Source organism: Paroedura picta, chromosome 4 (assembly GCF_049243985.1).
Source record: "Paroedura picta isolate Pp20150507F chromosome 4, Ppicta_v3.0, whole genome shotgun sequence".
NCBI lineage: Eukaryota > Metazoa > Chordata > Lepidosauria > Squamata > Gekkonidae > Paroedura > Paroedura picta.
Genome location: NC_135372.1, coordinates 138,923,653 through 138,934,818, shown reverse-complemented (window position 1 = coordinate 138,934,818; position 11,166 = coordinate 138,923,653). Strand labels below are relative to the sequence as shown.

The 11,166-nt window shown below is 51.2% G+C and overlaps 1 protein-coding gene across 1 annotated transcript; it reads left to right on the top strand.

The window, feature by feature from the left end:
• The first annotated feature begins 8,001 nt into the window (after positions 1 to 8,001).
• Positions 8,002 to 10,655, top strand: BHLHE23 (basic helix-loop-helix family member e23). The gene has a single exon (XM_077335816.1). The coding sequence runs from the start codon at positions 8,468 to 8,470 to the stop codon at positions 9,194 to 9,196; it is 729 nt and encodes a 242-aa protein (XP_077191931.1). The 5' UTR covers positions 8,002 to 8,467; the 3' UTR covers positions 9,197 to 10,655.
• The last annotated feature ends 511 nt before the right edge of the window (positions 10,656 to 11,166 follow it).

Below are 11,166 nucleotides of genomic sequence, written 5' to 3'. Positions count from 1 at the left end.
CTGCAGACACACCAGGGCTTAAATTCCAAAGTTGTTGCAGGAGCTCCTCATTCATCTGCCCAGTTTCCAGCTGCAGTTCCCTGTCAGCTAAACTGGCTCATCTGAGCCAATTCAGCAATGCCAGCTTTGTGCTGGAAGACAGCTTCAGTTTAAAAGGTGCCACAAATAATTGTTGACTGAAGAAGACTATGAGCCATCACAGAGTGAATACTGAGAAACTGCTGACAACCTATATTAACTTGAGGATGGGAGGCCTGGGTTGTGGACCTGCTCTTTTTGCTGATGCCCTTGAACTCCCTGACCAGAGTTAAGACATTCCTTGTATTCTGTCTGTCCCTTAGCATTCAGCTTTTGAAATACTGATTCTCTTCTTGTGTCAGCTCATCTATGCTTTCCAGCAGAGAGCTGAAACCTGAGACCAACACAGGAGAAAAAGGAAATAGTTGGCTTCCCTCCCTTGCCTGGGGGAGATGGTGGAAAGGGGCTGAGGATGAAGCAACTTACCAGTAGCAGGGCCTTTCAGAGTGGCCAGAGATCTTTCTACCCAGCAAGCAGCAGGAAGGAGGACAGATGAGCCCCACAATTAGCCCTAATTAGGAGAGTGCTCTCCCCATTGGCTGCACACCTCCAGGGAGGGTTAATCAGACAGGGAGTGAGTTGTCTGCAAGCAATTTGAACCCTCATTAAGACAGTGCTGTCTCCCTATCTGCATACAATTGAAACTGATTGGCCCTCATTTGAGACAGAACTCTCTCTCTATTGGCAGCACACACCCAGGGAGTGCCAATCCATGCTCTCTCCCTATCTGTATGCAAGTTGACATGATTGGCCCTCTTTGGGGCAGTTCTCTCTCCATACTAGGGGCGCACCCCCATGTAGAGAGTGAGCTTTCTGCATGCAACTTGAGCTTTATTATGTTTAGTGATTTTATTTGTCCATTCTGTGTGACATTCTTTTTTTCCATTTTGATGCATATAAAATCCTAGCAGCTGTTATAATACATTTAAGTTTCCTATACATTTTGTTTGGTACCATATTTAATAACATACATTTTGGGCCCATTGTAAATCTGATTTGCAATGTCTTTTGCGTTTCATCGTGAATCATTCCAGTTCACTTCTAGATGAAAAAGAATCTTTACCAGTTATTATGGACCAGTCAAACAAACCAACAGAATATGGGACAATGACAAAACATGTATATTTGATGCACAACAAATCAATATTGCATATTAGAAGGAAATGGAGTCCAATATTAGATTATCTTGATTAGTGTACAGATAACAAAAACAACAACCCTCATCTATAGACTATAGACCAGGGGTAGTCAAACTGTGGCCCTCCAGATGTCCATGGACTACAATTCCCAGGAGCCCCTGCCAGCGAATGCTGGCAGGGGCTCCTGGGAATTGTAGTTCATGGATATCTGGAGGGCCGCAGTTTGACTACACCTGCTATAGACTATAGACTATAGACTATATATGGAGACCTTGGAAAAAATATAAACTTTAGATAAAATGCAGTTCATGGAATGTTATATCATCATCATAATGATATAAAAGAAGATATCTATATTATAAAATGTCAGCTCATTTTTCTAATAGTTCTGTGTAATATGTAATAGGTACTCTTCCTTTCTTCCTTTCTTCCTTCCTTCTTTAATCAACCTTTTCTTCCTTCCTTCTTTTCTTAACAAACCATCATGGAAGTCTAGAGCTGCTATGCAGAGGTAGGCAACAGGAAACCAACTGCATGAGAACCAGCGTGGTGGAGTGGTTAAGAGTGGTGGGCTTTGATTCTCCACTCCTCCTCCACATACAGCAATCTGGGTGACCTTGGGCCGGTCCCAGTTCTCTCAGAGTTCTCTCCCCTACCTGTCTGCTGTGGAGAGAGGAAGGGAAGGCGATTGGAAGCCGCTTTGAGACTCACTTCAGATAGCGAAAGGTGGGGTATAAAAAACTGCTCTTCTTCTTCTCCGAATGAGGCAAAGCTGTCAACAGGGAAGCCCACCCATTCCACACAGAGATCTCTTTTCATTTAGATCTCTGTGAAAGCCGGGACTCAAGCAAAATGCTTGAGTTAAATGGAAGCAGACAAGGTCTCTGCTTTAGAAGCATCTCTCCGACAGCCAACCGTCATCAGTCAATGTCCCCCTCAACCGAGATGAACTTGGCTGCCCCCCATCGATGTTCACTTCCAGAAAGCTTGGAGAGGAAGTGGAGCCATCCGATCCAGGAGTTCATGGCCGCAGAACTGAGATTGGGTGGGACAACGGCCCATGATCGCCATGTAGCAGAAAAGGTGCAATGGAAAGAGAGAAGGGGGGAAGGGTGCATGACGAACACGTGGACATGTGTGCAGGAATCCAACAGACACCTTGTGAGGTAAGTAGAATCATAGAATTGGAAGGGACCTCCAGGGTCATCTAATCCAGCCCCCTGCACCAGGCAGGAACTCACAATTACCTGCCCACCCACAATGACCTCAATTTCACGTGCCAGTGTTCCCTCCACCAAAAATCTCCAGAATCCAGCCTGGCCTGGAAGAAATTCATCTACCATCCCACAAGGCCATTAGCAATTCCCTGGGTCTGCAAGGAAGGGCCACAAGAGACAAACACTGGCACACCCCTTCCTGCCCACCCATTCACAAACTGCCTAAGTTCATAACATCAGCATTTCTGTCAGATGGCTTTAAAACTTCCAAAGAAGAAGAACCCACCACCTCCCAAGGAAGCCTAATTTGGGAGGGGGGGCTTTAGGGAGGGATGCTTTGTGTGACAATTTGGGGAAACAATTTTTTTGCTTTACCTGTACACTTGTATGCCTATTCTTTGCTCCAGGCAGTATGCTTTAAAAAAAAGAAAACAAAAACCCCATCCCCAGGAGAAGGGAGAGGGAGGCGGGTGTGAGGGTGGGACATTGAAGTCAGAGATAGCACTTCTTCGCCTCCATACATTTCTTTAGCATGTGGCCTGCTGGTTGCTCTCCTCTATCTGGAGCTTTTTAGCTCGGGGAATCCACGTGATGCAATTCTCCAGCTAGCGCTTTAAATTGGAGGATGTTGTTAAAGGTTTGCTGCTTGGACGCTGGATGTCAGCGACATCATGCAAAACACCAAAAATGTAGCTTCTTCACCAAGTAAGCATTTCACTATCTTTATGGCATGCGGAAAGGTCCTTTAAATGAGACTCACTCTGCAGGGATGGATGAATTACATCAGCGGTCCGCAACCTTTCGGCTGCCGCGGACCGCTTCTCCGGAGTGGGGGGAGAGGGTGGCCCGGGGGGCCGCGCATGCGTGGCAGCCCCAGCGCAAACGTGCATGCGTGGACTGCCGCGCATGCGCATTTGCGCCCGGCAGGGGCGCAAACGCGCGTGCGCAGCAGTCCGCGCATGTGTGTTTGCGCCGCTGCCATGCCGGCGGCCGTGGCTCCCCCTTCCAGCCCCTCCGGGCCACCAGCAAATTGGCCGCTAAAGAGGCTGATTAGCTTGCGGCTCGGCAAGCTTCTCTTCCCTCCCCTCCCGAAACAAGAAGCTTGCCGGGCCGCCAGCTAATCGGCCGCTTTGCTCGCGGCCTGGCGAGCTTCTCACTTCGGGTGGGGGGAGGGAAGAAGGAGCCGCAGCCCGGCGCCAAGGCCTTCGCGGTCCGGCACCGGGCTGCGGCCCGCGGGTTGGGGACCACTGAATTACATCCCAGGGTACTACAGGGCAGTGTTGGCGAACCCTCAGAACCCCTGTCCATCATCAATGGGCAGTAAGAACAGCCTTGCTAGATCAGACCAAAGGCCCATCAAGTCCAGTATTCTGTTCACACCGAATGGCGACAATTTGTTCGAGTCTTCAAAGGGGGTGGGGCAGGAGTATCCAGGAAATTACACATCCGTTCGACGACAGTCATACCAGGGCATGTATCAGCACAGATTATTAAGTGTTCGGTCTGTCAGCATCTTCAGCCCTATTACAGAAGAAAAATCGGTTATAAAAGCCATGAATGAATAAATCTTGAAAACAACGCTGTGATTAGAAGCTAGAGTGGATTTGTCAAGAATAAATCCTTCCAGATTTAATCTTTATCATGTTTCCCCCCCAAAAAAAACAAGTTAGGAACTCAGTGGGATGTTGGGGGGTGTAATAAAGATTGATTCCAGCAAATTATTTCACAGAGCAGCCCCTCCATGATACTTCAGGTAGTAAATATCACTCCATGATCTTTCAGAGTGAGGGTTAGATTATAATTCTGTCAAGGGGAATCAAAGCTGGCTGGAGGACCATGCTCAAAGGGTGCTCATCCTTAGAACATCAATTGGGAGGAGGGTTCTGAAGGGACACTGCAGGGCTCCATCCTTGACCTACTACCCTGGGGAGGCCTGGGGTTTCGTGAAAGCTCCTTGGGGGTTACCCAACCTTTCCCAGAAGCTTGGATAGCCACTGATATCACTCGAGCCCACTTCCCCCATTGCTCTAAAGAGTCTTTTCCCACAATGGAAATAGTAAATGATCATAGAATTATAGAGTTGGAAGGGACCTCCTGGGTCATCTAGGCTTTACGCTCAGCGGGGGAAAATCTCCTGATTGTTCCTGGCCCTAGAAAAGCGTGCCTGGCCTCGACCAGGGCGAGGGCCTTTTCGGTCCTGGCCCCTACCTGGTGGAACGAGCTCCCGGGTGAGCTGCGGGCCCTGCAGGACTTACCAGCTTTCCGCAGGGCCTGCAAGACGGAGCTCTTCCGCCGGGTTTTTGGTTGAGGCCGGGGTCAGCGAATGAGTGCCAACATTCCCCCCCCCCAGACTTAGCATCTCCTCCCCACCCTCCCTGCCGCTCTGATAGCAGGGGTGGGAATAATAAGAACTTCCGCCATGTTGGGATTGTTTTAAAGTCTTTTAATGGGTATTTTAATGGGGATAGGACTGCTGTGACCCGCCACGAGCCTACGGGGAGTGGCGGGATATAAATCCAATTAATAATAATAATAATAATAATAATAATAATAATAATAATAATAATAATAATAATAATAATAGTCCAACCCCCTGCACTATGCAGGACACTCACATCCCTATTGCTCCTCCACTGTCACCTGCCACCCCCTTGGGCCTTCACAGAATCAGCCTCTCCGTCAGATGGCTCTCCAGCCTCTGTTTAAAAACCTCCAAAGATGGAGAACCCACCACCTCCCGAGGAAGCCTGTTCCACTGAGAAACCACTCTGTCAGGAACTTAGATTAATTGCTTGACTCTGGCATCTTGCTTCCGTGCCTGCTTCTCTGAAGGGGCTTGTCACCTTCTGGGGTTCCTCTAAGCCTGAAAAATACTTCAGGGGTTTCTCCACAGTCAAAAGGTTGAAAAAGCTGCTCTAGTGTCTATCTTTGGCCAGCCTGTATCTGTGAACTGGGGCAGGAGAGTGTTACTTCAAGCTTCTACTTCATTTGTTTATTGTAAAAGATGTATTAGTCATCTTTCTACCTTACAGGACCTGGAGGTGGCTCACAGCGCAAATGGCAACGAAACACATTTTAAAAACACAAATGAAAATCAACGATTCAGAACGACCGGTAGGCAGAAGACCTGAAACTAATCAAATGCCATTGAAAATACAAAGAATGGCTGATTTTCTGAGTGTATTTATTTTGTCAGAACATTTCTGTAGCACCCTGCTGGAAAACTCATAAGTTGAACTTGATTAAAACCACCAACAGAAAATTAATGACAAAGTAACAAACTACGGAGTTGTGCTCTGTTATGGCCTCCAGCTTAGATGATTGGCTAGGAGGACTAGACAACGGAATGGGTGACGGGTCCCTCAGTGGACACGGGATCGGGACCAGGATAGCAGAAGCATCACCTCCTTCTGTATATTGTTGTCTGTTGCCTAAGAAGTCTCTCACAGGCCCATCCATAGAGACCCATTTGTAGCAGAGGCTGGGGAAATCAATGCAAGAAGCAGGGTCTTACTAGTTGTGGCGTCCCTCCATCCCACCCACCCCTTATTCTTTGTTTAGAAGGAGCTTCCAGTGGTTAATACGGGTGTCTTTTGATTGTGCAAAGGAACTGGTTGGCCACTGCATGAGACAAGATGCTGGGCTAGATGGCCCATTGGTCTCATCCAGCAGGACTCTTCTGATGTTCTTATGAAAGTCTCAGCCTTTATGTCCTGTTGTTGGCCCTCCAGAGGAACTGGTTGGCCACTGTGTGAGATGAGATACTGGACTAGATAGAGCAGGGGTAGTCAACCTGTGGTCCTCCAGATGTTCATGGACTACAATTCCCATGAGCCCCTGCCAGCAAACACTGGCAGGTGCTCATGGGAATTGTAGTCCATGAACATCTGGAGGACTACAGGTTGACTACCCCTGAGATAGAGCACTGGTCTGATCCAGTAGAGTTCTTCAGATATCCTTATAAAGGCCTCTGAATCATAGAGTTGGAAGGGACCTCCTGGGTCATCTAGTCCACCCCCTGCCCTATGCAGGACACTCATCCACTGTCACCTGCCACCCCCTTGAGCCTTCACAGAATAAGCCTCTCTGTCAGATGATTATCCAGCCTCTGTTTAAAAATTTCCAAAGATGCCCTGCTGTTGGCCATCCAAAAAAACTGGTTGGCCACTGTGTGAAGCAGAACGGACCACTGGTCTAGATGGACCATTGGTATGATCCAGCCGGGCTCTTATGTTCTTGGGAAGGCTATGTCCTGTTGATTGCCCTCTGGATGAACTAGCTGAGATAGGATGCTGGACTAGATGGACCACAGGTCTGATCCAGCAGGGCTCTTCTGATGTTCTTATGAAGGCCTCAGCCTCTATGCCCTGTTGGTGGCCCTCCAGAGGAACTGTGTGGCTGCTGTGGGAGACAGAATGCTGGACTACATGGACCATTGGTCTGATCCTGCACAGCTCTTCTTGGGTTCTGCTGAAGCCCTCACCCTCTGTGCCCTGTGGTTAGATGCCCAGATGAACTGGTTGGCTACTATGTGAGGCAGGACGCTGGACTAGATGGGCCGCTGGTTTGATCCACCAGGGCTCTTCTTATATGTTTCAGACTGAGATTGTGCTGAGAGAAGAAAATCTTATTTTAATTATACTGACTAGACCAGTCAAGAAATGCAAAAGGGGAAGCAGGGGAAGCCTGTTCTCCAGGCCTTTCTTCTCCCTACTTTTGGCTGAGGGGGACAAGTGGGTGTTTTTCCGAATGGGAAAGAGGAAGGGAGTGGAACAAAAAGAAGACTCACACTGGACAGCTGCAGGAAAGGTCTTTGTCCCTTAAAGCTGCCTTAGACCAGGGGTAGTCAACCTGTGGTCCTTCTGATGTTCATGGACTACAATTCCAATGACCACTGCCAGTGTGGCAGGGGCTCATGGGAATTATAGTCCATGAACATCTGAAGGACCACAGGTTGACTACCCCTGCCTTAGACCTAATTTAGACCACTGGCCCATCAACATCAGCATTGACCACACAGGCTGGCAGGAGCTCTCCAGAGTCTGGACAGGTCTTTCACATCTCACCTCTTTGGTGATCCTTCTATCAGGAGATGCCGGGGATCGAACCGGAGACCTTCCGCATGCCAAACTACCGCACCTGAATGACGTTTCATGATGCTTAACATACAGGAATAGACAAAGCTGCCTCCTACCCAATCACACCCTCAGTCCACCCAGGTCAGTATTGCCTGCTCAGACCGGCAGCAGCTCTCCGAGGTCTCGCATCTCCTCTTCTACAATCCTATTCACAAGAGGCCGCGGGTATCGAACCGACGACCTTCCGCACTCCACGCGAGCCGCGGCGTGTCCAAGGCAGAGAAGGCGCCTTGGCTTCCTCCGGGCTGCTAAAAGACCATCCGGCGCGCAGACCCTTCGCCGCCGCCTTCCCTCCCGCTGGATAATGTCTTGATCTTCCATGCCATTAATTAAGGCGGCGGCTCTGATTGGGCGGCCGCCGCGTCCCCGCGGGCCCCTCTCCGCAATATAACGGGCGGCTCGGGCTGGCGCGACCATCCCGCCCCCGGTCAGGGCACCGCACGGTGCCAGCTGGCCGCCACTGCCGAGCCAAGCCAAGGCGCCGCTCCAGCGCACCAGCGCCCCTTCCGCGGCCGGCCGGAGGGGAGAGGCGGCCGGGTGGCCGGGACTCCTGCGCGGAAGCGACCATTCTCCTCCTGTCCCCTCCCGTCGAGCCCACCAGGGTCCCGGACCGAAGACCAGACGGCAACGGAGCACAGACGGCCGCAGGGAACGGGGAGGCAGAGCGCGCCGACGGACGCACAGCTGCAGACCTCGGAGAAAGGCTTGGCGCCCTCTGCGGAGACTTCGACGGACGAAGCGCAGCCCCGGCCGTCCGGGCGGCCGCCTCGGGGGCTGCGCGGGGAATCAGTCCGCCGGGCCGCCCTGCCGGTCGCCGGCGAGGCTCCCCGGTGAAGCCGGCGCCGCGCCAGAGCCCCGTCCACCGACGGTGGTGGCGGCGGCGGCGGCGCCTTCGATGAGCGCGGAGGCGGGCGGCATGGCCGAGCTGAAGTCCCTGGGCGGCGACTCCTACCTGGCGCTGGCGCAGAGCTACTCGCAGACGGCCTTCGCCGCTTACGGCGCGGCCCGAGGGGGCGGCGGAGGCGGCGGCGAGGCTCCGCGGGCCGCGTACCCGGGCAGCGGCGGCGGAGGGGGCGGCGGCCTGGAGTTCCGCGCCACCCCCGTGGGCAAGTCGGCCGAGAGCAGCGGCGAGCAGAGCGGCGACGAGGAGGACGACGGCGCCTTCGAGGGCGCCCGGACGGGCGACAGCGCCAAGCTGAAGGCCAGCGGCCCGCTGGGGGCCAAGAAGCCCAAAGAGCAGCGCTCGCTGCGGCTCAGCATCAACGCCCGCGAGCGGCGCCGCATGCACGACCTCAACGACGCCCTGGACGGCCTGCGCTCGGTCATCCCGTACGCGCACAGCCCGTCGGTGCGCAAGCTCTCCAAGATCGCCACCCTCCTGCTGGCCAAGAACTACATCCTCATGCAGGCGCAGGCCCTCGAGGAGATGCGGCGCCTCGTGGCCTACCTCAACCAGGGCCAGGCCCTCGGCACGCCGCTCCCCGCCGGCCTGGCGCCCTTCGGACAGACGGCCGCCGTGTACCCGTTCGCCGGCGCCGCCTTGCCCGCCGCCTGCGCCGAGAAATGCACTGCCTTCTCCGGGGCCGCGCCCGGCCTTTGCAAACATTGCAACGAGAAACCCTGAGGAGGGGAGGGGGGGCTCGCGGATCAGCCCACACCGCCTTCTGGACCGGCCATTCCGGATCTCCCCTCCCCTCTCATTTTGGGGCTTGAACCTCGTTCTGCGCCTTGGACATCCTCGGATTTTTTTTTGTTGCTGCTCTGTGGTGCTCTCTCCAATGCTCACGGTTTCTTTACCTCGCTGAGAATGTTCCCTTACAGATGTGTCCTTCTTAGCGCTGCCTTTCTAGATAGATTTTCTTTTGTCTGTATACTCTTTTCTTCCAGCTCTTACTTGGCAGGGTTAATTTCGAGCATCGTCTTTTCCCACCCCATTTTCATTTTTTGAGATGGTTTTCAGGCAGGGTATATTTGTACAGAGAGAGCCAGATAAAATAACCCAGGGGGGAGGGAGGGAGGCTGGGAAAAGAAGTTTTTGGTTATCTTCTCTTGGAAGAAAGGGATTTGTAGACAGGCTATGCAATGTTTGCAGAATGCAGAATTATTTCAGAGGCTGGTTTCCCCCGCAACCAACCTGATGTCACATGGGTCATTCATTTCAGGAGAGTCAGTGAACGCCGTTTTGTGACAAATGCTTCTTATTGGGGTTGATTTACTCATTCGTATATAGGTTTAAGCTTTGGACTAAAGTCTTTCAACCATCGCAGTCTCTCTCTCTCTCTCTCTCTCTCTCTCTCTCTCTCTCTCTCTCTCTCTCTCTCTCTCTCTCTCTCTCTCTCTGCATATTTCTCAACTTTGATTTGACACATTTCCAAGGTGAGCCATGCATCCTGCTAAACAAAGAAAATCTAAAAGTCGGAGTATTTATATGTATTTATAATAAATAAAGGACATCAGATGCCTTGGTTTCTGTCCTAAATCTCTTATAAGGCCAGCTCGGAAAGGAAACCTCTCCTAAAAAGAGGCACCATTGCAAACGTGGCAGACTGGAACAGACCTCAGTGCTTGGGGTAAACTCAGCCAAAGTTAAGGACTTTCTAATCCCATTGATTTTGGGAAGGGTGAGGAAGGGAGAGCCAAGCTGGCTGCTGATATCAGGGGAAATGAATGCTCTGTGTTTACTTGTAAGTCTCAAGGACTTGTACGAGTCTTTCTTTTGGCTTCTGTGTGCTATTGGGTGTGTCCTTTTGGCCCATATTCACGGGGCAATAAAACTCACTGATTTTAGTGGTTTGTTAGAAGGAAATTAGGTTTTGTTTTGGGTGGGGGTTAGGAGTGGACCTGTGAATTCTAATTTTTTGCCCCTGCCGTTGCTGGATAATGTGAACGTCTATGCGGACATAAATTCCTCTGAGTTCAGTGGGACTTGCTTCCGAGCAGGACATAACCAACTGAAAAAAAAATTGGCAGTGGTTTCTTGATAAGCACAGGAAGCACCGGGGTGTGAAAGACGTATTTGACTGCCGGTCTAAATCCGCAGCAGTGCAGACAACCAATTTCCCCCCCTAGGGATGCAGAAATGTATAATCGGCAAAATTTATTTATTTGTATTTATATACCGCTGCTCTCAAAAGTCTCGCAGCGGTTTACAGAGATTCATAAAAACAATAAAATCCCATAAAAACCCATTAAAACACAATGAACTCTGGGAACGGTGGCTTGTGAGCAAGAAGAACTGTGGATTTTCTTCGTGCTGCTCAAGGGAAGCAGGTGGGTTTTTCACCTAGGGGATCGGGAGAAGGAGAAGGGTCCCCCCCTCCCCCTTTACAAGTGGAGAAGGAAATTGGTACAGCAAACATGACCAAGAGGGCACCACATCGTGACAACGCCTGCGGTCTTTAGGGTTGTGAGAAGAGATTAAACAGTTTGGTACGTGGGTGCGCACACTCTTGTGTTAGCTAGTTGTGCCTTTTGCTGGGCACATGGGAAGAGTTCTTCGGCCACAGCCTGGTGTCAGTTGTGCATTTTTTTTTTTGCGACTCGTCTGCCACTACATTCTCTGAAAATCAAAGCAGTGGCATGGGAGGCTTAATT